The 27728-nt window shown below is 43.9% G+C and overlaps 1 protein-coding gene across 3 annotated transcripts in view; it reads left to right on the top strand.

The window, feature by feature from the left end:
* Positions 1–27728, top strand: part of OSBPL3 (oxysterol binding protein like 3) — a 1742686-nt gene that overhangs the window by 1409435 nt on the left and 305523 nt on the right. For all 3 annotated transcript variants that reach the window (XM_069648200.1, XM_069648199.1, XM_069648201.1), the window contains one exon: positions 21879–21942. In XM_069648200.1, coding sequence (XP_069504301.1) covers positions 21879–21942 — 64 coding nt within the window. The remainder of the gene's footprint in view (positions 1–21878; positions 21943–27728) is intronic.

The raw sequence follows: 27728 nt of genomic DNA, 5'->3' as shown, positions 1-27728 counted from the left end.
TGTCTGTATCGCACTGACGGTAAACTCTTTGAGTTTCGCTTCCCGCTTCTCTCTTGGCAGCCAACTGTCTCAACCAAGTTGTGTTCTCCACTCAAAGGAGGTGGTGGGTTCCTCTATGAATCAATCAGGCACTTTGTTTCTTCTGTGCTGCTACTATAGTCTTGGTTAAGGTTCCTCTGCACCTCCAATCCTCCGCTCCTCCTCCAACCATGAACACCTGTACTGCCTCCTTCTCTATTTATGTTGGATCCTTAATCGCCATGGACAAGGGACTAAAGTCCTGTCTTTTAGATCCAGCTCTTCTTTCCTCCGGGTGTAGCCTCCTCGTCTGTGTTGCTATAGTCTACCAGTACGGGACGGGATCCGCTTTACAGAAATACATATAGCCATAGGGTATTTGAGCCCTTTCTTCACGAGTTGTTACAAAGGCTTGTATTTATTTCCTGGGTTTTGGTGCAGGAGTGAGATTTTTTTGCCTTATTACAGGGACGATATCTTCTGATTCATCACACATCTCTGTTGGTTAGAAGTGTCTCTCCACGTCTGTATTGAGAGCAGTATGTGCACCACGCTCATAAATAAACAGATGTCCAATTAGGGCGGTGGGGAGCAAGGTAATGATAATTACGTGTTATTTATATAGCTCTAACGCCTAAGTGGCTTACATAGAACATATATACATGCAATATCACAAACCTTACTTGGTATTTGTTTATTGACTTCGGAAGGATGAAAGGCTGAGTTGGCCTTGCAGTAGGATTCAAACCTGTGACTTGCAAATCTCACACAGATCTTGGCAGCGAGTGCTCAACGCACTGAGCTATTTTACTGGCTACAGTTGCATTCCTGTTGGATTCCAGACATTTCACTTAAAGCATTTCAAAGTCCTATGGCTTCCAATTAACATTAAGATATTGGAAAATTAACCACATGTGAAGATTTTGGATTTGTTTGTGGATTGCTCGAAGGTTAGAAGCATGAGTTTTAAATGCTATTTGCATTATGGGTAGTGCATGCTAGTTGAAATGTTCTGCATCACCTTTCACCTGGCTCCTAATACAGGTATTCAGCAATAACACCCCGTTTAGAGGGTGTTACAGATGTTAAGCACCTACGGCCCAGGGTATTCAGGGTGCTAATATGAAGTACATTGTTTACTGTAATTCAGGTAATTTCCACATGCACTTTCAGACTAAAAACGTATTTAATCATGCCTCTTAGCTTGTGTCCTTTCTTCGGCTACTCCAGACTCCTTTCCAACAGATCCCAGAAAATTCTTGGGGCTCCATTCAGGTTTACTGTACCATGCCTAGTCTCTGGTATCCCATAGCGCTCCCCCTGGTCCCCTTTGTTATTTAACACAATTGACCCTTTGTTTAGCTTATCCAACAATCTGTGGTATTGCATCACACTTAAACTGACAATCTTCAGCTCTGCATTCACATTTCTAACTTAAAGTAAGATCAGCAATCTCTCAATAATTGTTTGTGGGTTATAAAAAATGGATAGTGGCTAATTAGCTTCAACTTTACCAAGACAAATAGAAAAATAGAAATAGAAATCTTATTTTCAGGTCCAGCTAGACTTTTCTGGACCGTTCACCTTTTTGTCACCTCTGGCTCTGTTAAGGTGGCCCAAAGGTCCCAGGTAAGCCCAGAGGAAACTGAGTCAATGAAAACCAGACTCCGTGACGGAGTAGACAAAGGGCACAGCAAAACCCAACTTTTTATGCATTAAAACAAAGCTGGGACAGCATAAAAGCATTGAAATCACGTGTTGTCGGCATACTTATCCGAAAACAGTTGCTTTAATACTACAAATGTGTCATCAATGGCGTCAACGCATATCGGTTTACAAAGCCTACGGGGATAGGTTAGTGGGTTTGGCTACATATAGATTCAATAAGTGTTAGATATTTTTATTGGGATACACATATCTGATGGCTCTATCTGGAACTAGCCATATATTGATAAAGGTTAAACTACATCTTTTTCACAGCGAGGGGTAGCTTGGCATACTACTTGATCGGCGGCATGTTCCTAAGGATTTTGATAGATTGAGACCTTGCTAAACAACCTTTGCCACCTGGCAGGTCATTAGGATATGAAACAAACAATAGAGTATGGGGAGAGAGGCCCATGGAACATTCTTACTTCAATTAAAAGTTACCATCCTTCATTCGCAGGTTGAGACCGGCCAATCCCTTTGTGCTGAGCATTGTGTGGCACCTCATGTCTACATGTGCATTTGGGGAGTACAGCAGATGTCCTATCTGTATTTGCTTCTAATGAATGGCCAGTGTCTTCCCATTATGCGTCACATGCAATGAAACCGTGTTTGTAATTGATTTACCTTCTATTTATTGAGTTTTCAGCTAAAATTAATGTGTGTATTGTGTTCTGTTACCAGTGGGGACACTCTTGGGCTACTCTTCATGTAGCCTTTTGGCTTACTGTGTTGTTGCACCTGGCTAACAAAGGCTGATTGTGCTTTAATAGAACTTTAATCTGGTAGTATATTGCTTGCGTCTTGGGAATTAATATCTTGTGCCTTCGTTCTGCCGTACCGATCCTCCCAATTTCACTGTAAACTTGACATTAGTTGTTATTCATTGTCTGAATTCACAGAATAAAGTATCCATGCAGAGCTCAGCCTTTTGAGTTTTCCGAAGGCTTTGAGGCCTGTGCTCATTCAGGGACGTGTTGCAGCTTCCGTTTTAATAAGATGGCTGCCTAACTACTCTTGTTTGTTTGTTAGCAAGCTATATTCGCATGTAGTTCATGTTGTATTCACCTTATGCATTGGTCATGTTAGTGTTCTTCATGTCTGTGGGTGCTATGTAAATTTTCTACATGTCTAAATGCATGTATTACTTATTCATATTCTTCGTGTTGTAAGGGACTCATGGTGGCAACAAGTAACAGACACAAGTGATCACAGTTCAAGGGTGTTTATTGAACAATGAATGCTGTATGAAAGTTGGAAAAACACCTAATCTAAACTTGAATCTAAGATGGGAGCAAGCGTCAACCATCAAATGAAAAATGAGGCAGTCCTAATGGCCTTGTGACAAAATAAAAGGGCCTATACTAAGAAACCTATTGCCAAACCTTATAACTAATACAAAAAGGGTTGTGAGATAGTTCTCAAGAAAGAAAGAAGATTTCTCAAATAATACGTCAGGATGCGGTAGCATGGGTCTCCCTTCCCCACGTTTTGAGCACGGGGTATGGTCTTGCATTTGACTGGGACGAGTATGATTGACTGGTCCTGTAAAAGATTTTCTGTCCCCCTCCTGGGTCTCCTGTTTTCCCTGTTACCTGCTGTGTGTAGGGATAATATCACCCAGGCTTTTATTAGCTCAGGGTTGGTTCTCTCTTCTTGTCGTTGCACAAAATGCTTGTGCGCTATCTTCAATGGCGTTTGGTTCCTCGTCTTCCGTTGTGGAGTGGTGTTCACATTGAGAGGATCCCTGGTCCACCACAAGCTTGTTGGGTCCATGCCACCACTTTCCGTTTCTCTATTAGTGCTTCAGGACACTGCACATTCAACTTTTGTTTTCCTTCCTCTGCCTAATGTCAAGACGCAGTGCGTCTAACTCTTCTTCTCGTTCCTCTCTTGTTACAGGACGCTGCACCTCAAGCTCACTTTCGTATTGGCCTCCATTGGTTTGTAACTTATGGGTTTTCTCTCTTCCAATCTCCTCCAGCTCACGTGATATAACTGTGGGACTTCCACAACACATGTCTCTCTCTCTCTCTCACTCACTCTCACTCTCTCTCTCAGGCGGCTTCTCTCCTCCCTGCCATATTCTCCTCATCGTCCCAATTAAATGGGCTTTTTCATTCAAAGAAACATTCACAGTTTCTTGGTGACAGTAACGCATACTGATACTTTCTTCATACCATTCTACATAAGGTATATTCAAAGAGGTATTGTTCGGTGGTATTTTAGGGAGTTCCTCACAGGAACGGGAGCCCTTGTCCCCAAAGGGGGAGTCTCTGCAGGTGAGGTCTAACTTGCCTTGACCCCTAGGGAGGGTGTTACGAAGCGGGCTAACCTCCCTAGCCTCACAGGGGGCTCCCCCCTGTGGAGAAGGGACGCAGTCCCGTTATTCGTCACACAAGGTCTAGCACCTAAAGCCCTTAATAAACTTTGGAAGATGCAGAAGTTAGCAGTTTTCTGCTCACTAGGGCTGTCCATTATAAACAATGTTTCCACAGCCTGTCTTGTCTGACTGCCTTTCAAATAAAAATACAATTCGTTTTAAGACACTTTGACCCTCATCACAAGCATGGGGGTTCAGGGAAAAAGTTAGGGTAATTGATTTGCAGTCACATTTACCTCACTGCCATAAAGTCACTTTGGAGGTGATGTGAAGGGAAAACTTCCAGCTCTGTGCTGTTTTTCATCCACATTACCTCCATTAAATTGGGGAACTATTGAAACACTGCCACAGTGTGGTGAAGGCCTTTTTCTTATTTGCAAATGTCTGGCACGAGTAGTCCCTTGCTTATCTGAAGGGTAAAGGAACATACTTCCTACTACTCACAAATGGAAAGATAATGATTGACACTTGAAACGTCTTTTGAAAACTTGGCATTCTAGCAAATAATACTTTCAGCCAGTATGATCTCTGTTTGTTCCATCATCAATTTATGCTGCTTATATGATCACGGCGCTCACTCACTTAAGTCACCTAGACGTTTGCCTCCTTCCACTCGGGTAAACACTAGCATGGCTTCCGCTCTCAATTCATCTGATGTCCCACACGATGGAAGAAACAGAATGTTCCACATACATATCAGTTTAAGAACAGCATTATTTTTTTCTCATTTACAGCACATCAGCACTAGGCATAATAATGGGAGGTGCATAACACAAACCAGGATGGCCTTTTTGGTAGCATATAGTGTTTGGGGAATAATGACAAAATGATGCGAGCAGACACTTTTCTCTCCCACTCTCTTTGTGGTCCTTCTGAGTGTGGTCTACCTTTCTATAGCAGGATTCCTATAGTCTCCCAGTAGGTAGGGTTAGCTGCACCCTGGAGCCGAGAGTCAAGGTTAGTGTGGGAGAAGCTCTGACATGGCTGGCATGATCAGTGAAAAAATAAAGAGGGATATGCTAAGTGTAACAGTGTCAGGATGAAGAAGCAGATGAACGTAAAGGATCTAAACTAAGCAGGCATAAGAGCCAAACCAGTAGACCTAATGTCCAGAGTCCAACCATTGCCAGGTCTACCCAATAGGATATCTGGTTCTCACATCCTTCCAACTTCCTTCAATTAAAAAGGTCTTAGGGTATTTAAAGTACTACATCATGCTTCTTTCTTGGCCTTGTCCTTTGGTCAAAATTATGAGTTGTTACTATGGGATCTGTGGCTGAAACCTCAGCACACTTCTACTAGGGCAAATTGTGCGATTCTCCCCCTGCCGAAGGTGTAGGAATCTCTCTTGTCACCTGTATCCTAATAAGGCTGGAGTTAATATAGGCCCCAAGATCAGGGTCTCCCTCCAAGACTTAAGCCCATCACAGGCTCATCTCTGGTCCAGCAATGTTCTACCACCTGCCAGGCTCCAGCCCCAGAAATATAATGTAGCTTTCGCAGCTCCAGTGAATCCATGACTACCACAAGGATCTGGGCAATAGCCCCCAACAGGCTAGTCACGGTGCCCCTTCTCAATGGACTTTAGCCTGCTGCTCAGTTATAGCCCGCAGCAGGCTCTTTGCACCAATCATTTCTTGACTTCTCTCAGGGTTTGGTTTATTTGGCTTAGCCTCCTGCAGTTCTCTCATCTCATTGCTCTCTCTGTCAATACACTTCTTCTCTCAAATGCTGTCCTCACTTCCACATAGCTTGGTGGCTTGTGCTTCATTTTGTATTGTGGTCTTGTTTTTCATAGCACCAATATGCTCTCGAATTGGTGGGTCACTTTCCCCATTACCCCTGCATCTTGGAATCAGTCTGGGCTTCATAAGTCTGCTTCCTCTGCATTTGTGTCCCTCCTGTCTCTTATTGAACTTATATGCTACGTGCTTCCTAATTATCTCCCTTCTCCGATGTTTGGTATAATTTTGTCTTCACCGGCCCATAGCTGAAAAAAGCCACTTGCCATATTTGATTTCATACAAAATCGACAACGTGGTCTGGTAGTCCTACATTCCAGCTCTGTGCATGTTATGTTATTTTGCATTTATATAGCGCCTTATATACCATTGGTATGGTCTGAAGGCGCTGGTAGGTAGAATGCCCTTGGGAACCAAAGTTCAGGTCAGTAGAGAGAGTAGGGGGGAGTCAAAAAGTGTGTGTGCGCACCATGTATGTGTGCAGCTGGTGCGAAAACAAGTGGTAGCTGCTTCTTAGCTGTAGGTGTGGTGGTTGAGAGATCAGGAGTATGTGTTCGCTCTGGTCGGCTTTATCCGGAACGAGTGTGGCTGCATTAGGCCTGAGAAGAACGCCTGGCTGGGTGGTGACAAACCAGCAATGTTTACTTAGAGTGATGTGGAGTAAGCGGGAGATGTAGATATGAGAACAGTTATACCGAATGGTGTCATAGTATCTCTGTGTTCTAGATGAGTGGTGGTGTAAGGGAGAGAGTAAGCGTGGGGTGTGGCGTGATGTATGTTTTCAAGAGTTTCCTTAATTCCAAGGCATGTTAAGTATCGTCCGTTGCACATAATCGTCCGTTCCTCATACTCGACCGCTCCACACATTCGTCCAGTCCGCACCCTAAGTTTGGTTCGCACCCTCGTCCAGACCGCACACTTCGTCAGGTCTAGACACTTGTTGAGACTATATGCTCGTGTAGTTTATCCACTCGTCCAGTCTACATACTGGTCGAGGTAGGACACTCGTTCAGTCCATATCAGTCGTGCGCTCCCCACACTCATGCGTTCCCCACACTCATCCGCTCTCAAAAACATCCGCTCTCAAAAACATCCGCTCTCAAAGTCACCCGCTCTCCACTCTCGTCCGCTCTCCACTCTCGTCCGCTCTCCACTCTCGTCCGCTCTCCGCTCTCGTCCGCTCTCCGCTCTCGTCCGATCTCCGCTCTCGTCCGATCTCCGCTCTCGTCCGATCTCCGCTCTCGTCCGATCTCCACTCTCGTCCGATCTCCACTCTCAAACCGCTCTCCGCACACTCACCCGATCTCCACTCTCACCCGATCTCCACTCTCACCCGGTCTCCGCTCTCACCCGATCTCCGCTCTCACCCGATCTCCACTCTCACCCGCTCTCCATACTTATCCGCATGTTGGATCTCCGCGTACTCCCACTCTTTTAGACTCCAGTCTCTGCTCTACTACGGGTCCTCCCTGACTTTGAGTTGTACAGGGCAGTTTGCTGCTGACTCCATGGCAGGTTTGCAGAATGAGTATGAGGAGAGTGTCAGGAGAGTATCAGACTTTCCATAAGTACTGAAGTGGTCTATCGAACTCCGTTTGTGGCAGGTCGGGAATTCCATCAGACCACAAACTCTGGGTACCTAAAAAGGAGGACTTTCCTCCCAAGCGAATTGCCTCTTGAAGAATAAAACAAACTCTGGTGCAATTAGCTGGGGCAAAAAGTTTGTAATCAGTCAATAGTAGCAAGAACACCTCTCTCACATCTAGAGAACGGAGAAAAGGAGACTGTGAGCATATTCGATACCAACACAGGTAAGTCTCCTGCTTGGTTACAAGCTCCTATTCTTCCTAAATAGGTTGTTGTCCTCCAGTCCGCTATACCTACTCCCAGGTGAGAGGAATGAATGTTGCAACAGGGGACAGAATAGTGGTCGAAGTGTTACAAAAGAAGTAGTGGAACTATATTCCCTGCTGGCCTGTCCCTGCCCTCCATCACGCGCACAAGACAAACTCCCAAACAAACGTGTTTGCTATCTAAGGGAACCTACAGTGCAGTGCACTAAAGTGCAACTTTTAACTTCTTCCTACACTTTTATTTTAAAAGAAAATCACTCCAGAAAGGTTTGTTTTTAAAATATAAGTATAGTGTTGGGAAGGAGACGGTCCTTGCCCCCCCTTGATTCACTCCAGGAACAAAACATATGTAATAACCAAGGGGGGAGGAATAGCCACCCCCCGCTACGCTCGGTTGCATCACATCCCATAGAGAATAACACATATACTATACTCCCGAGCCCCGCAATAAGAAGCCATTTGGAGCTCGGCCCAACGCCATCTTTTCTACTAAGCCTGAAAATCCATTTCTCGGTAGAAATGCAGCTCTCCCATCCCCAGTGCCTCGCACCACCAGCCCACACCATCGCCTCCCTCTTGCCAGCTCGCACAAGCCCATTTCTCACAGAAGCCCAGTCAAGCCTTGTTGCAATCCCATAGTATCATTTCCGAAAGAATGTGCTCTGCAGAGAGCGTGAGACAGTGACAAGTCATAAGCCCTAGTGCCCATTCATCTCCACTAAACTGCCCATGCCCTTTCAACCCCCACCCTGCCAGGCAAGAGCCCACCAGCCCGCCCCCCCCTAGTTCCTTTCATGCTGATACCCATCTGACCCGTTCGCACCTCGATCACTCCAGGACCCCCGCCACAGCCCTAATCTCGTGTAGCAGTATATTTTCCCAAAAGCAACACATGCCCACCTATATCACTAGGACCCCAGTAGAACAGATGGCAGATCAAAACCTTTCGGGTCAGCACCTGGGTGCGAGACCTGCGGCATCAAAGATAATCCAGAGTGTAGGGGTCGAAATGCCAATATATTAGCTCATCTGACCTAAGTACCATTATTTCTGCATTATCAATTCCTGTTGTTTAGTTTACTTAGTTAGAGATGTTGCTCCCTTGCCCTGACCTTCACACCGCAGAGATGAGCCCAGCTAACCCACGTGTGCCAAGAGCGACTGCAAGACGGTGACTAATTAGCATCTTGTATCCCATATAGTATCAACTGTTCTATATGCCACCCGCCAATCCGATGCAAGAAAATGTACTATATGCATGTCTTCATCAGTGATGCTGTGTCCTTTTAATGTGTTGCCCGTTAATGTTTCGGCAGAGGGCTCTTGGGCAGCAGAGTACTTTGCTAGTAATTCTTATGATTATATAAACTTTATCTTTGCAACTCATCTCCTGGTCTCATTCCCCTGACGGGGAGTTTCTCTTATTTATATATATATATATATTCGTGCGACACATGCTAGGTGGCTGCCTTCATTTGGTGACCTCTTTAGACGTGATATCCTTGAGTGCCCCGTACTTGCAGTGAGATCCAGGGCTTCTCTGGCAAGGCTGCCTCCACCTACAGCTGACCACCCCCCCCCCCAAAACATGTACACAAAAGGTTCTTGTGGGTCCTGGATTTTCAAATACCCCGCTGCTCGTTGTGGATAGACCGCGAACGGAGGCTCCTGGAAGAACACGGGCATGTGAGTATAAATTGCTAAGAACAACAAAGCAGGGGTTATTGTGGGGAACATAGAGCAATGTGATTGAGGGGAACATGCACTGTATGAATGGATGAATGAATTGGATGACTGGTTGAAGTAAAGCACTTCACATTTTTTATGCCTATGCCCATTAGTATTTTTTAGTACAGACAGGTAAAGGAAAGATAAAAGAGGAATTACGGGAGCCTGACACGAGAGTGCCGCAGTAGGCAGGGTGGAAATTGCCAATACAATCAACCTTACTACACACCACCTCAGTACGCCCCTCCCAATGTGAACACCCAGGAAGTCCCTGCGGACTGCCCCAGTGATCATACGAGGGACCCCAACAGCAAACTGCGATCACAAACACTGCCACCTGGTTATAATGCATTATGTCACCCCACCCACACGATGCCGGGGCAACACAATCGCCCCATTTAGTGATCCAACTGAACCCAAATCCCTTCGCCACCACTGCGACGGTGCACCTGCACCTTATCAGGGAACATGTGAACTTAATGAAAACATCTTTTCCTGCCCTGGGCCAGACACCCACCCCGACTAGGACAGCGCACAGAGAGCACTTGAGTGTCCAGTCCTATCAACTACCCTGCATCCAGAAGAGGAACCGCTGGTGGGGGCAGAGATAGGGAACAAACAGTTCATCTTCATGGCGCACTCGGGGGCGGAAAAATCATGTATAAACAAAGGTGATTTTCCTTTCTCTGGCAGAAATCTCGAAACGCAAGGATTCTCTGGGGTTGTAGTAATGGTTCCTTTTACAGAAATAGGAGGTAAAATCGTGCAGGCACCCCTACTTTATTACAAAAGTTCACCTGTCCATTTATTGAGTCGTGATTTACTGAGCAAACTGAATATAACAATGTCATTCACTGAAAGAGGGATTGTTTGTTCCACCCTAGCATGTGCTCCCTCAGAGCCATGGAAATTGATAAACACAATGGTAAACGAGTTGAGAGTGAGAGGAATTCCACCTGACCCTGACATGTTTATCTATGGGATCAGAGTATTGCCTAGAGCAGTACCTGAGCTCAGGAGAAAGGAATGGAGAGTGCCTCCTGATTTTGTATTCCGCCCCGTAGCTGCCCTTGAAATGGCTGCTTGCACAATTATATCCCTCGTTCTTGAGGGGTTGCAAGTGTCTGCTAAGAGGATTGTAGCAATAGGAATGGGCACTCATAGATGTGAATGGTGCACAGTATTGTGCATTGACCCAAATATACCATTACGTGCGCTAAGTGATGAGGAGCTGTTCACAGATGACTGTAATGCTGGGGAAATTATCTTGGAAATAAGAATAACTTGGAAGTGATGGTACAGTACAGAAAAATACCCAGACGCCTCATGGCTGTAGTCAGTGCACCACCGTCCTTTTATGACACAGATATGCAACAAGTAGTACCTCCTCATTTTAAGGACCACAAACCCCACGATGTAAGGCTATTCCAGAGAGACCGAGGAAGGGATAAGTGAACACTGTGTGCCCTCTTATTACAAGGGATAATCGTCCCCTTCTCCTCCCCAAGCAATACGGCTATATATGCGATCAAGAAAGCGACAGGCGGGTTCTAGCTTATGATACAAGATCTCTGCCCTCTCAATGACATCGTCCAAAAGGAGATCCCTCTTGTTCCAAATCCTGCTTCAATTTTGTGCAGCATCCCAAAACAGACTACCCACTTTACTGTAGTAGATTTGAAAAATGCGTTCTTCTCTGTGCCCCTTGATCCCAGCTCCCAGTACCGCACAGCATTCACACTAGGGGGGAGGAGATACGAACGCTGTCGCCTGCCCCAAGGGTACTGTGAAAGCCCCAGTATATTCAACAGAATCCTACATGACCAACGTGTGCCAAGAGCGACTGCAAGAAGGCGACCAATTAGCATCTTGTATCCCATATAGTATCAACTGTTCTATACGCCACCCGCCAATCTTATGCAAGAATATGTAGCATATGCATGTCATCAGTAATGGTGTGTGTCCTTTTAATGTGCTGCCCGTGTAATGTTTCAGCAGAGCAATCTCGGGCAGCAGAGTTCTTTGCTGGTAATTCTTATGATTATTTAAACTTTGTTATCTTTGCAACTCATCTCCTCGTATCATTCCCCTGACAGGGAGTTTCTCTTATTTATATATATATATATATTTGTGGGACATGTGCTAGGAGACTGCCTTCAATAGCAACAGTAAAAGTTCAATTTAAAAAGTAGAGGAGCACCGCTCCCGCCCACTTCGACCACTGGGACAGAGGGATGAAGTACGATGAGGAAGGACTGTGTCTCATGCTGCACAAGTTTGCATATAAAGGGAAATGATAATGTAGAGCCAGTGGATTTCCACACTCACATTCCCCGGCAAATTCCAGAGTCACAATCCCATTAACAAATCCAAACGTACAATCCTCAAAACAAGAAAGTTCACCAAAGTAATCTGGTATCCATAATCCACAAACCAGTCTACAGGCAGTTAGAGTTCTAGGGCCAAAAGGGAATAAATACGGAGTGTGACGGGACAGCCCGCCACAAAGAACCACACTTACTTAAATGTCAAGTCCAAGGGTGTTTATTGGAGCTTTACAATCAACTTAGGCTAGGGACTTTCGGGTAGTTCTCGGGGCTAAGGGGGTCCTTGGGCAATTGGTGCTAAAGCCGGCGTGTCTATCACGACTTCCCCAGTCTTGCCCACCTCCCTAGTCCAACCATCCTTACCACACAGCGTCCCATTCATTTGCACGGAGCGGCACTGCCTCCACCACCACCGAACAAATTGGTTAAGTAGGGATTGGGATGGGAGGGGAATGGAGAGGGGATGGAGGGGAGATGGTGGCCAGGGGAAGCAGCAATCTGGCTGCTCGGAATGTGGGCTGAGATCCTGGGATTCAGCCCGCGATCTGAGCAACCTGATTGGTTGATTCTCACACCCCGCGGGCTAATATCACAAATATGGAATTGTATGCCCAGGTAATTTTGGATCCCCAAAATATCTCGTATTCTAAAATTTGGAAACACATACTATTTTTGTAATGCTGTCACTGACATTATTAGACAATGGAATAAAAAAATGACCATGATGAAATATATCATTATAGAGGACCAAAGCACGTCATATAAACAGGTACACCTTGCATCGCGGATCCCCAAACAGCAATTCAATAAATACCTGCAAGTTCTACAAATTTACTAAATTAACTGTGTCTACATTTTTTACCCAATTGGTTGATCCTCATCCCGGTAAAACTCTTTGAGGCAATTGATGGGGTCGGGAAGATGCCTTCAAGGTGGCAGGGTGGGATGGTAGTTTCAATTTCTAAGAAGGGGGATATGGATGATCCCAATTGCTATTGTCCCATTTCGCTACTGGACATTTAGGCCAAAATCGATGCAAAATGCATCCTCACTAGACTAGAAGATTGGGTCTTGGAGAATGATATCCTGGACCGTCACAACCAGGCTTCAGGAGCAGTTTTGCAACAATATATCACTGCTTTATTTTATCAATAATTATTGACAAACATTGTAAAGTTCTGAGGTGTGTATGCTGCCTAGAAAAGGCCTTTTGATGGAATCGATAGAGGCACATTATGGAAAAAATGTATATCATTGGGGATCCCGTTCAATTTATTAAGATTAGTTCAATTATTTTACGACCAGACTAGGACACCATTGAGATATGGTGGAGCAGGTGATATGTTATTTTTTTTAGACCATTAGGGGGGTAAAAAAAGGGTTGTCCACTTGGGCCACTCCTCTTTACACTTTTTATGATAGATTTTGATCCTGCAATATAAGATGGGGAGTGGCCGCCGAGGATGGCTAATAATACAGTGCCCTACTTTATGCAGACGATACCGTCATCCTGTGGGAAGGCATCATGAAGAGGGACACAGACAACAGATTCAAAATAAATACTTTTATTAACTTAAATGTCAGGATGGAAATGGCCTAACTTGCCCTATGCTAATGTGTGATTTCCCTATCTAAAGAAAACTAAGAAAAGTCTGAGTCAGAGTTCAACTGAAGAATCAATCTGTGTCCAAAACGTATACTTGCGTGCACAACTAAATCTGTACAATGTGTATGGATGTCAGCAACCAAAAAGAAAACTATGTTTAACCCAATGTTCTAAGCTTCTACCAGCTCACAGCTTCCTTTCAGCCCCCTTCCCCAAGTGTGAAACAGTTCCACAAAAAAGTCTCAAAATTATCTTCCATGGACTTAAAAGAAAATAATCTGAATCGGGACCTGGGGGGGTTCCGTTCCCCAAGATTTCAGTAACACAGTTCAAAAAGCAAGGTATCCTTATGCAAGTTCCAAAGTTCAAGCTGCAACACCTTTTGTTTGTAGGTTTCTCAAAGTCGCATTCAATTTAGAACTCAACCTGCTGTGGCTTGTTTGGTCTTTACAGTTGTATTCATTCCATTATTTAATATACCATATGTTGTTTAAATTTGATGTTCTGTTCTCTGTGTGGCTTCAAAATTTCTTATTTCTGATTAGTAACAAGGGTTTGATTCAATATTTATTAGTTTTGCTTATTATTCCTCGCTTTATCTGTTGGTAAATAAGCGTTTCTTTCCCTTTTATTTGGATGGCCCAGTATTCAGAGACCTTCAAAAACATCTTTCTTGCTACACGTGACCCCCTCCAACACACAGTATCCTTATCTTGTCCCTGCTCTTTCATAATTAACACAGAAGGATCAGAGACTTTTGAAAACGTGCTTATTCAAGGTACGGGACCACTCTGATACAAATTATTCAACGTATTGCAAAGTTCACACACTTGCGCACTGGGTTAACTTTCATTAGAAACTCACTGGTCACTTTCCCAGTTCTTGTTGCAGCTCGGATCACACAACCTTCTGGTTTTAGCTTTAGGGCTCTAAATCCTGCCCTTCAGATAACCCTGTGTAGGTTATCTTACACAGGGGAAAAAGCACCTCGAGCAACTAGAAAAGGGGCAGACTTCCTGCACGGCCCCCCTCACTGTGCTCAGCCAGCTCCAGGGAGTCCCAACTCCTGCACCACGCTTTCATGGACCGCCTCTCTCACAGGGTCCCAGCATTCCGCTCCTGCTGCTTGCACTGGCCTCCTCGCTGCTCCTCCTGCTGCTCTCGCGTCATCCCTGTCGCACTCTCTTCCACTGGGCATGTCTTTTTGTACACCTGCAGCCCCCTGACAGGCTGCAGATGTGAAGACTCAATTAGCCCTGCCTGACCACAATTACAGGGACATGCCTGACCTTCACAGATCTTAGCAGGCATCTTCCTTGTCCCAGTACCAGAGTGGTAAACGTGAACATTCTTCATTGCTCTTAGTTGCTTCTCCTTCGTCCCTGTACTTTCAATTGTGGAGAAATGAGGGGAACTGGCTTGTAGTGGCTTATGACGGTTGGGTTGGTTGTCAATAGGAAAAGGGGATACCATGTCTCGCCCAAGGGCACCCCACTTCCCTTTCCTGAGAACCCTCCACCCAGGTGATCCTCCCTCACTTCACTGCCCCCAGGGTCAGGATCCAATAGCAAGGGCCTTTCTCTGGCCACCTGGACAGAGGATCCAAGGAGTTGGGGAATGAGCATATCCTCAGGTTTCTCACAGCTGGCACTCCGGCAGGTCTGAAGCAAGGGCTTAATTTTGCTGTGGATTTTCGAGAAGCACACAAATCGAAGTTAAGTGGAGATAAAACCAAGATTGTGATCTTTGGAAAAAAGAAGACATCTTTAAGTTGGGAAATAAAGGAGGACCCCATAGAAGAAGCAGATACTTAAATATATCTGGGCCTAACATTTGCAAAGAATAGTCTTTTGAAAGTACACATCAAAGGCACGCACCAGGGAGATATGGCTAAGACCAGCCTTCAAGGATTACGAAGGTCTTATTTTAAATACGAATCCTGTAGGCTTGATAAGTGCATTTAGGTCTTCAACTGAAAGGTGGTAACTTAGATGTTGTATGGCAGTGAAATCTGGTGTCACAGTTCCAGTCGAACTTTTGGCACCAAATTCTGGGGCTCCCTTAGGGTTGACCGAGCAGTGCACTGAGACTAGAACTGGGCATACAGAGCATCATGTCCTGGGCACAAGCTAGACATCTGGCTGACTGACTCCACTAAACAAAAAAAGGGTGGCATAAAAAATCCAAATGTTCAGATAGGATTTGCAGTGATGGTTTGGTATGAAATAAGATGTAGGCTCTGGGACTCGTTTTTTACTGGAAAAGGGTTGGACAATCCAGACTGAGTTAAATCTGAAATTAAAATCTGGTTAAAGAGTGAGCGTTGGCAGAAGATTAAAATAAGCTGCAATCCTTGCCTTGCACCTCGTTTAAAAGTATAAATGCATCTGAAAGGATAATTTCACAGCTGCACTGTCCCACTAATGAAACCTGCAGACAAAATCAAAATAGTCTGACTCGAAAATATCCTTCTATGATTTGTGTTTGGAGTAGGGCATGTCACTTAGCTGGTGGTTCGTGATCATTCTAGCATTTTGTGCATCTTGGTCCCATGGACTGCTTTGGCATTGCAGCAAATCATTTTTGACGGTGTTTGTAAGATGTTTGTGGCCCCGGCTGTTCGAACAAGCAAGGTGATAAGGCTGGTAAGTCTCTACTTTGGATTGCTCTTTCTCCTTGGCAAGTCGTGTGAATAGAAGCATCCACTTGGTGTGGATTCCACTTTACTTGATGAGTGGGTAGGTTTATGTGTACACACAATTTTCATAGAGGGACGTGCGGATATTGATTTTATGTGATGGCACAGTTCTTCAGCTTGTTTAGGCTGATTATTTATTTCACCAAGTGGTTCTTGATTGAGTATAAAGCCCAATTCAAACAGTGATTGTTTTGCCTGCCAGACTGTATTCATCATTATGCCAGATTGCGGCCACACACGCGCTTTGGTTAAATCGTTCTCTTAGAAATTCTGCTCTATGTATATCTGATAAGTCTTGAAGACTAGGAATATCACTGATAATATTGAGAACACAGGTTCAGTTCAGGTCATATATTGGATATGGACTAGTTCTACATTGAATTATTAGATGATGATACCGGGTAGCTGTCCTGGCATTTTTGGCTTGCTTCATTAGAGGCATTTGTCTTGTGGCATTTATGTAACTAGCGGGAGTTGAGTCACTTCCAAATACTTTCTGTATAGTGTCCTGAAAGACTTGTCGGACTGATATAGATGTTACATTTCTGTTATCTTGATGGCTTTCTAAAGAGTTTATGTATTGGGTAATGATTTAGCTATCTCGATTCGTCTTTCAGCGTTACAAAAGCCTTTTCTGGAGACATAGGATAATAAGGACTCGGTTCAAGTAGCGATGGATCGCTATGTGATGGAGCTTGGGATTGGCTTCTAAACACCCTATCTCAGGTTATCAAAACTTTGGTCTGCTGAGACTCCCTCCAGAAGTAAATCAAGTGGCTCTAGTGATGATTCTGGTTGAGTGCATTTCTTGGATTTCGTTTTTTATGTCCGGTAATGGTCGCATATTTCTTAGTTATGGCATTATTTGGGCTGTGACAGTGACTGTATGCACAAATATTAGGAAAGAAGAAATCTTGAACCAGGAGACAAACCCACAATGAACCCTACAAATCTGCAAGTCCAAGACACAGGAGGAAACCTCCAATCCCTATTAAAAGAGCACAGAAACCCCAGACCAGGCACCAAACAAAAGAATGTGTTCCTCACTGCTTCTTACAGGAGCATAGAGAACACCACTTGGCAGAAGGTGGTGACTTTTGTAACAAAACTGCTGACAACCTGGACCCTGATAAAGCATGGTGAGACCTACCCAAGAGTATGGTAGTCGTATCTGTACAGAGGGATGACACTAGGTCATGGTGTGGTCTGCCCAAGTGAGTGCTAAGCATCCAATTCCTAATGTGACATGTATACGTGAAAGTTGATAATCAAGGTTAAGGTTTGACCTAACCAACAGACGTCTAAAGTTATGTTATATTGAGACCTACACCAGCCAACCCTGAGGACTTAAAGGAGTATCTAGGTCCATTAGAGAATGGTCTGGAGAAATCAAGTTTGGTTGTAGATTGTAGAAGTCACCCCCACATCAGTGTGCTGATGGGGCCGGCAACAGCCTGCCACATGAGGGCCTTGGCGAGGGCTCAGGGCCAAAACTGGTTCTGTATGCCCCCCGAAAAAAGTGAACAGTTGTCATTGATTTTCTGTTTTACGGGAGATTGACCAGGCACGCATTGCACAAGCCCAATCTCCTGTAAGAAGTAGCAAAAAACAAGCTGGCCACCACCATGGGCAATACAACGGGAACAAAGTCTGGCAGATAACATTGAGGTTGGGGGAGAGTCAGGGGCAGGTGTGGAGAGCAGGTGTGGAGAGCACCAAACAAATTGGCAGTACCCAGGGAAGGGCCTCAGGTGGCTGGAAAGGTGGGTGGCACACTGGCAGTTCTTGTCCGCTTTGCCCCCACTTCCTGACACTCTTTAAATGTTGATATCCATTTTCAGTTGTAGACTCCCAGAGTCCAACTAGTCATTTCATACTACGTGTTAATTGAAAACTCCACCAGTAAAATCTCTTATTTACACCACAAGCTATTGTTGTAAAGTGTGTCATTGCTCGACCTCGAGACAGGGGAAATGGCTGTGAATGTGTCCATTTATATCTATCATTACACAAGCTGGGTTGCCTGTGTCCTGATCGAGTGGTGGTTCATGTGCCCTCGAGGATCTTGCTCTTGTCCTTTTGTCAGAAAGTCTTGCTTCAGTTTACTCTGGTGTCTCATGTGCCCTAAAGGATTTTGCTCCTGTACCCATGTCAGCAGTCTTGGGGGAAGTTGCTCTTGTCCTCTGGTCGGCAAGTTGTGCTGCTGTTTGTTGTTGTTTAAGAAGCTTTCTTATTGATTTTCGCTTTGCATCAGATGGAGCTTTTCCAAGTGATGTTCGTTTTTTGTGTGGCATGTTTCAGTCACTCAATCAGCACATTTGAGAAAATGTCCAAGAAAGATTGATGGATTTTGCTCTCTTCTAGTGAATGTACTTAAGTGAACTGTAACCTTGCCATTTCCCATATTTGGAGTGGTGTGATAAAAAATATATTATTTGTTTAATTCTCTTTAAAAATGGTTTAACAAACACTTTTGAACTGTATAGAGTAGTAGTACATTTCAAAGGAATAACCAACACATCGAACATTTTGCTTCAGACACTTTTCCAAATGTTTCCTCCTTCTAGTTACTACTGTAGTGAATCGGGCTGAGCATCAGTAAATCAGGGTGTCTGGAGAGTGAATTCTTTGCATACAAACATAGACTACAATCTTGCCCAAGACAAAGGAGAAGTCCATGTCAAATTTGGTAGCTGCGGGTTCAACGGTGTGGATTTGTATAGCCAGACAAACATACACACATACATACATTCAGCTTTATATATTAGATTTTATTCTGGGATCATGGATGGGAGTTGATTGCCATGTCAGTGGTGCTATCAAGCATCTCTTGTAGGAAAGAATGGAATGAAGTTGTGATGATGGCGTACAGAAACATGGGATCTTGATCATAGGCATTATGCATGAAATTGCCATCTATGAGTTCTACATTACATAACTCTTCCCTATGCATGGACTCCACATTGCTATCATTTTTTCACTTTATGGGATTTGGTGTAAATGTGGGCCTGGGAAGTTGTGTAGGGCGTTTCAGGGGCAGGGGTGGTGTTGGAGTTGAAAATGCCAGCAAAGGTGTATGTGGATGTTCAGGGGTGGGGGCAGTGTGGTTCTAAATGCTCTGTCCTTGTCATATGCCTAAAAGACAGGTGTCGCAGAGCTATGGATAAACAGATTACTCGAGAGGTTGTGTGCAATTGTGGTTTATTGGCATCAATCGTCTTTTATATAACAATTTCAGAGTTTACGGAAAGCACAATCAAGTAAAAAGTATATTCAAACTCTTGTCTAAGGTAGGATTGTGTTCCGGAGTCCACATTCCCTAATCTACAAAAGTGTTTGGTCAGGGTTTTATCTGCTTGGGTGGATTCCCTTCAAGTTACTTGCCGTTCCTGGAAATGCAAAGGGTTCCAGGTCCTTCCTTTCATCATTTGTATGCAGGATGACCTTCTGGGATTGTAGCATGATAACCTGTGCTGAACCCCACACTTCCAATGCTTTGTGGTTCAGGTGATGACATTGTTGGGCACGCAGCAAATTTTAGTATGCAGATTCCTAAATAAACCTCTGCCTCATCTGCCGGTCTTGATGGAGCCTACCACAAGCTATGGTCATCCCAGAGCATAGCACTTGAACTCACAACAGGCACTGGTTTCTCCTCTCAGGTAGTTGTAGGTCCACACTTGGACTACAGCATTTCGTACACCCGAGGCAAGGTTCTTTTGCTGCAAGGCCCCAGATTGAAATATGTCCATTACACACTGTCCTTTCCTTTCTTTCAACTCTAACCTGCCTCACAGGCCAGGACCTGGTCCAGAATTTCCAGTAACTGGTGGGCAAGGGTTTCCCCTTGCTAGCTGAAAGACTGTATTACTTCCTCCAGTCTCTGCCTGTCTAGTTTTGTTCTTGCTTACTCTTCCCACCTACTCATGGTGGCCCCCTGCCACAACTCTTTCTTTGGTCGGGGTCTCTCCTTCCTTCTCTTTCTTCCCTCCAACCTCTCTGAGGTCAGATACTCCATTCTTTAGATTTTGATCTTTCTTCATCTCCCTCCCACGTTTACCTTTATCAAGGTCTTCTACTCCTCTTCCAGAGCGCACCTCCTCCAACTCCAGCCTCAGACATGCACCTTAACTCTTTTTCCTCTCCTTATAGACCTTTCCTTCATCCAGCCTCTCTACCACCTCTCCTTTCGTCGTCCTAAATATTTCCCTTCTCCAGACTCTCCCTCACACCTGTGCTTTTCTCCTCCTCCATTTTTTTCTTTTATCCATCCTCCCATTCACACCAAGCTCTTCTCCTCCTATTACATTTTTCACTTCTCCAATATCCTTCACACCTTCTCCTCCTACATTCTTTTCCTTTGCAGCTCTGCTCTTCTACTTCCTTGCTCTTTCCTCGCTCTTTCTTCTCGCCCTGCTCAAGCTTTCTCATCTCAACCCCTCCTAATTCCTCCTCACGCAGGCCCCATTTTATACTGTGTGGATAGCAGTAAAGGGTTGCCTAATGTGGACATTTGCAACACATGTGACTGTTTCAAGGAGATTGCTGTGAATGGCTGTTTCTCTTGCTTGTTACCTGTGTGTGCTTTATACAATAGTCATTAGTCAAATGTGGGCTCTTTACAAATACCAGGATGCCATTTTGTGGTCCGGAGGAACTGTTATGCCGCTCGCCTGACCTCTCCATGTTCCTGCATTCCGTGTGGAATCCGGCATCTCAATAGGGCACCAATGTCCATTTCAATTAGCTGGTTCTCCAACCACACATGCTCCCAGCTCCAAACTCCAGGGTGCAAGAGACTAAAGGCAAGCTCACAGGCTACCAGCAGACAACGCAATCCTTGCCCATAACCATCTCGGAAGCTTCTTATGGGCTTTGTCCCTGGGTGTGAGGTGTGCTGATACACCCTCTTCCTTCCTTTGTTTGTCTGGGATCTGTGGGCTCCCTTAATTTAGCAGGCTCGGGAGGAGAGAGAGATGCTCAGGGGGTCCTCCATTTACCATCTTCGGGAGTTTCGTGCCAAACCAGATGGTTTGTCCAAGTCCTAGAGCCTCCTGAACCCTTGGGCTGCCACATCAAACTTTGCCACAAAGGTTGGTGTTTGGCTGTGCGCCTGATAAAATCTTGGCATGATGCTGTTCTGCAGGATCATTGAGTCCTAAGTTGATGGATAAAGCGGGCACAGCAGTGCGCAATTCAAAGGGTGGTATCACAAGTCATCTGTACATTGAGGGTGTGCTATTACTTCCACTTCATGAAGACGTTTTTCCTTGTCTTGGGGGCTAAGCGTATGTGGGAGCAGTCCAGTGCCACCACTACTTTAAAGGAAGCGGCAATGGCAAAATAATACTGGCTTTGCCTCTTTTGCTGTAATCTTGTGTGGAGGGGAGGAAGGAGGTGTAAGTATATGCATGGGGCAAGGTCCAACTTGTAATAAGGTGGTAGGTGAAAACAGGCGGAATGTAAAATACAGTATGTTTTTACTATTACTGTCAAACTGAAGATGAGGGTTTCAGGAGAGGCAGTGATGTGGTCATTGCTAAATGTTCATATAGACAGTATGGTTTAGGAACCTGTAGCATTTCCAAGGTCTATTGGACTGTGCATTGATATGTTCTTTGTGTATTATTGTTTGTGTTTCCAATAGTTTGTTATATCTCAACATACCTGGCTGAACAGCTTCTCCAATTCTGTGCCCATGAGGCTTTCAGCGATAAAGGGAACATTGTGAATTGTATTCTACTAACTTTCACAGATGTGTTAAAGCAGGTTCAATTGTGATTGATGTCTTACCAAAAAATGTATTTCCCTGTTAGGTCAGTCATCACCCACCCATATCAGCGTGCCATGCAGAATCTGAGAAGTTTGTATTTTGGCAAGGTAATTACGTTTCTTTTTTCCCTTTACTATTCATGTGTGTTATTACCATTATATTTCTGCAACACTAGCCAGATTTGATTGGCTGGGTAATATTTTAACAACAATTTATGCTATACCATTGTCTGGAGTTTGATCTATGCCACCATGTGTACAATTTGCTCCCTGCTGCCAGATTTGTTTTACATATATTTGTAACCTAACCTACTTCCAAACATTAGTGTTCATGATAGGTATGTTGATCTCTTTTGCTTGGAAGATTTCTGTCTGCTTAGGTTATTTCGCTATATATTGGTTTTTGATTTCAAGCCTTATTGGTTTTGCAAGTACACCTTAAACATAAAAGTGTAAGCCCATCGAGTCCAGTGATGTTTCTAAAGAGTTGTGCATTTTACCTCTGAACAAAGTAAAGATCTGAATGGAAAAACATTTTAAGAGTTCAAAATAAAATAAAAAATCCAGCATGAGTGCGCACATTTCGTGATTTTCCCTCTTTCAAAGTACTCAATTATGAGTTATATTTCCAACTATGCCTCTGGTGAAAATACTGAAAACAAATCCTGCAAACAATAATTTGTGGGCTTTTTAGCAGAAAGCTAAGTTGAAAAGGCTAGAAAATTGTTTTCGCTTAGTTTGCTGAACCAGAATCCTACCAGAAATTCATTTGAAGGATTCTTTGTCGGACAACTTAATGGAATACTCTAGGAAAGAGTATTCACTTAATTTGCCAAATAAACCTTCAGCAAATGTTTAACACTGTGATTTTCTTCAACAAAGTAAATGGACACCTCAAGTAAAATGCAAAATATTTATTTGGCTTTAACTTTAACTATCTAGAAAACAATAAGCGCATAAAAAACTTTATTAGATATTTTCTCCTCAATTTATTTTTAGGTTTCTGAGAAAACAGTCTGACTTTTTTGCTGTATTTTTACAGTTTTTGAAATCCACAAAAGATATTTTTAGCCACCACATTTTGTTTATTTTCTTTGTGGATTTACTGAGTGCTGAACGCCCTTGGGCAACAGGGCTCTACATTTACACATGAGATGACAGGCATGAGACGTGACACTCAGAAGAATTCATCACCGAGGGGCAGGTCCCAAAAGTTATTGAAGCAAAAAAGTTTTCAGTTTCCTAAACTTTAGGTAGTTTGTTTCCAAACATAGGACCCCACGGAGTGAGTTCCAGTGTAAAGAGGTCCGGACAATGAAGGATCACCCTAGGCCTCTTGCTCTTTTGGTTCTGCCAATGGCCAGTAAGCCACTTGATTCAGATCAGAGTTGGCGCTTTGGGTATAACATTTTAGGTTTTCCTTCAGAAAGACTGAGTCTTTACCAAAGACACACCTATGGGCCACTGAAAGTGCCTTGAAGAGTATTCTGGTGGCAACGCTCATCCAGTGGAGCTCTTTTCTGGCCTGTTATGTGTTCTGTTCTACACAGCGTCGTTTTGTAGAATTCAGAGTTTTTTTAGGCTGTTGCTGTTTCTGGCCACCAACAGAGCATTGCCATAGTCAATGTGTGGCATGAGAATTTCCCTAACCAGGAGGGCACGATTCGTCTGCGAAAAAAAAGGTTTGACATGCCTTAATACTTTCAGATGGTACTGAGCATTACCTATGATGCCGCCTACCTGCGCGTCTGATCTTAACACAGAATCCATATATACTACCAGCGTTTTGACCTTGATCAAAATCTTTATCTGGTTATTCAGAATGGCCAACTGGGAGTAGTCCATGTGTAGTTTGTATCTCGCTTGCATGGACCTGAAGATCATCAGCTCGGTCTTGGCTGGATTTGAACACAGCCAATTTTGGTCCATCCATCTCTTGACCAGATCATAGATGTTCGAGAGTCTGGTTTGATCAAAGGCATAATCACCACTCGCTCCATAAGGAGTTGGGTGTCATCACCATAGTTACAGAAGAGAACGTTGGTTGAGGTGAGGAGAACAAAGAGGGGCCAGAGGTATAGATTAAACAGGATCCGGGAAAGGCACGTGCCCTGTGGAACTCCAAAGTATATTTGTTCCAGGTTTGAGGAGGCCTCTCCCCAATATACATGTGAGGCTCTGTTGCTCAGGAAAGAGTTGATCCAGTCCACAGCCCAGTTGGAGCACTCTCCATGGGAGGCAAGACAATTCATGATCCACCAGGTCAAACGTGACCGATTAGTCCAATAGGATGAGTAGGCCGGGTTTGCTCTGTTCTATGATGTTCATCATATGGGTTTGGATCTCAATTACTGCACTTTCGGTGCCATGCTGGGCACGAAATCCCTTTTCTTTGGGGTGGAAAATCCTGGCTTTTTCCAGATGTGTATTGCAACTGGAGTGTGGCTACTTTGTCGATGACTTCCGTAAAAACAGTGAATTTGTAATGTGCCACAGGTTGCTCAAGATTTTTAAGCAATGGGGTGACTGCAGCCTATTTGATGTCTGGTATGATACTGTGGTCCAAGGAAGAGTTAACAAAGCGGACCAAAAAAGGGGCACACATTTACCACACATGTACTGAATATGTTTGTTTTTTGATTTGGCACGAATTTGCCAATTTCGTCACATGTTGAAATTCAGTGGCATTTTACAAAATTGTTGAACCAAAATTTGCCTCATTTTGCTCATCCCTAGAAAAAAAATATTCCATTAGGAATCGTGCTATGTTTTCCAAACTAGAAAAACACAAACGAGAAAGACAAAGCACAGTAAATAACAATGAAGAGAAAAAAGCACCATGGGTTACATGTCACTTAGACATAGGATAAGAAAACATTTTCCTATGCAAGTTTAACCTTATTCATGAAAGTTGCCAACATTTCACAAGGTGCTCTGGCTATATTTGAACACACATGTGAAATATGGTCAACTTAGGACGTCTTCATGTAAAATAGGAAGGTGCAAAAATAGGTAATCCTTTGCATTGGGGTGCCCATGAAATGTAGGCTTTTTTTGAGTGGATTTCTCGACACCCATCTCCTCTGTGGGTGCTCCTGGTCAGGCTTTGATACCAACCAGACCCACCTAAAATTGGTCCACCGAGTTATATTGAAGAGAGCCTCCCTGGCACTGATTTTATTTTCCAGCTCCATTTAATGATTAGATGGCTCCCAGGGCCATGAATAAGGGGGTTCGACCCCTAGTTGCTATGGCAAGGCAACCAAAATGGCCTTGCCGACAAGTCTTTCTTAGTTGCACATCCAATCCACAGGAATGGTCCTGAGATGGATGTAGGCTCCATGGCTTTGACACATACACACTACCCAGCTAATATCCCCAGACGGGGCAAGACATTTCTTTCCTCCAACCAGGATCACAAATTCTCCTTGGCCACCGAAGCTCCCCCTACCCCCTTCTTTCTTGGGGCATTGTACAAGGCAGCAGAATAAAGTGGTAATCAATAATAAAACCCACAACAAGTGATAGGGTTAAAATAAATCTATTCTTTTCAGGATTGGGCGACTGGATGAATGTCTATAGGTGCTTGATGTTTCTCTAAAAAATAAAAAGGGTGTTCTGTCCTGTGATGGCTCAGAAATGCGAGACGGATACAAAGGTAAAGGTTTCTCACATTTTCCATTTATTCAAATTAAAAAGGTGTTCTGATAAATGCCTAAAGTTCCCTAACCTAACAGAGAGGTCCCTACCTTGCAAAAAAAAATTACCTAGTGTCCAAAATACCTCTGGCCCTCACACTTATACATAAAATCAAATTATACAAGGAACATATGGATGACTTTTGCTTCACCAAAAATAGTTTTGTAATTCAAACTCAAATGTTCTTGGAAGTATTCCTTGCAACCAGGGTTGTATTCCCTTCCCCTGGATCCATTCAGGAATACTCAGGTTACAGGTATTTTTCAACAAAGTTTTGTTGAAAGAATTAGAAATATCCTTTTCAACCACCGTTTCTTAGAGTAACAACAAATGTTCTTTTCACCTCAGCGGTTTGACAATTCAAACAACTGAATGTCTTTCACAATATCTCTCTTGCAAAGAAGATTAACCTTTCCCCTATAACACAGGTTCCAAAACCAAATGCAATTGTTCGGTTATCATATAACACTCTTCAAAAGAAAACATCTTGTCAAGGTAGCACGTTACTCTTTCTCAATACTACTTCATGAAATAGAGCACTTTTGTCAGGATAGCAAAAAGCAGCCTGTCTTGTTGATTCTACTATTTGTTAATAAATGATAAAGTACATACATTCCATTCACTCAACAATGGTTCTTTCAGCATATATCTCTGCCACAATTTCAGCAATTCATCATCTTCTTTCCTGGTCCACTCGCCTGCCATGTCTAACTACTAAAGGTTTTCCTGGTATACAGGAAAAGTCCTGTAACGAACTTCAATCTTGATGGTAGTATTGGCTCCAATATTCTCCACACCATTGTTTCGGTATGGTTTCCCAATCTCTTGGCTGTTGGCATGGTGAGATATACGTTTCCCATAAGTATATCTCTCAAAAGGGGATTTATACTTCAGTTGCTTTCCTAAGGGGCTTTCTCAACTTCTTGGCTGATGGTAATGTTGGTTGCAAACCTTTCCCAGTGGTGGTCTTACTATGGACTTCCCACTTCCTCTTGGCTGTGGGTAGTATTTGTTAGAGACGTTTTTCACTGGTAGTTTGCCCAAAGTCTTTTGACCGCGTCTTGGCTGTTGGTAATGTTGTTTACAAACTTCCCCTCTTGTATTCTCTTAAGAGGGAACTTTTCTCTTTGCCACTTAGCTTCGCTTTCTTTAACCATTTGGTATTCATCAAATACGTTCTGCTTTGTTTTATCAATAGTTTGGTATTCAAATTTCTGTTTCTGTGACAGTGTTAGTGCACAGAGTGTCACCGGGTTAGCATTACCTCTCTGCCAACTCACCGGTTCTCTGCGCTGCTCCTGCTGGCTCTCCTGCTTTGCAGCAGTGCTTCTGCTTTCGGTCTGCTTTCTTCCCTGCCTCTATGAGCCTGGGCTAAGTAGCACGGTGGACTCTGGGAGCGACAACAGCTCAGTTGATCTTCCGCTGCTATACCAGTCTGCCAAACGCTGTTCTGAAAATCTGTCTTCTCAGCTGGGCTTCTTCTTAGTACAATCTCTTCGGCTGCGTGGACTCTACAGTCATTCTTGTTTTCACTTGTTGAGGTGGCTCCGGCAAGCAGGCTTCTCTTCGTGGCTGCCTCTGCACCTTGGATGATGGTAGCTTTCTCAGCTACACCTCCCACACTGCCATCAACTGCTCCTCGACCTTCTTCCTCTGCTTCACCTTCATGACACAACTGGGTTTCATCTTGGGTTTTAAATATCCCGCTCAGGTGTTTCAATTGGTAACGACTAGACCGCACCTTTGAATATTCACCATTCGGAATCCTTATTGCCTCTAGGCTCCTTTTATTTGTCCCAGTACTTTTAGCATTGTGGGAAGTCCATAGAAAAGGGTGTAACATTAAGTTGTTCCATTTTACAATAAGTCATTGTCAATTTAAGAATTATAGCGGGATTGTGGGATGAGGAGATCTCCTGTCTCCTGGCATTTGTCTCCTCTCATGATCCGACCACATGAAACCACCCCAGGGTTGGGATCAGGCAGCGGCCACCTGTCCCTGGCCACAGGAGAGGAAACCCATACTGTTTCCTAGTGATAACCTCACTGGATTCATCACAGTCCCCTGAACAACCTAAGCAATAGGTTTAAGAAAGGGATACAATATAGTGTATTAGAGTTTCCCTGCCTGACCAGGATAAATTGCTCTCCCTCCAGTTCTCTATGTAATTTCATTCTTAGGATATACCATCTTG

This window comes from Ambystoma mexicanum, chromosome 2q (genome assembly GCF_040938575.1).
Source record: "Ambystoma mexicanum isolate Mex_15411 chromosome 2q, UKY_AmexF1_1, whole genome shotgun sequence".
Lineage (NCBI taxonomy): Eukaryota > Metazoa > Chordata > Amphibia > Caudata > Ambystomatidae > Ambystoma > Ambystoma mexicanum.
This window is presented reverse-complemented; position numbering and strand designations above follow the sequence as displayed.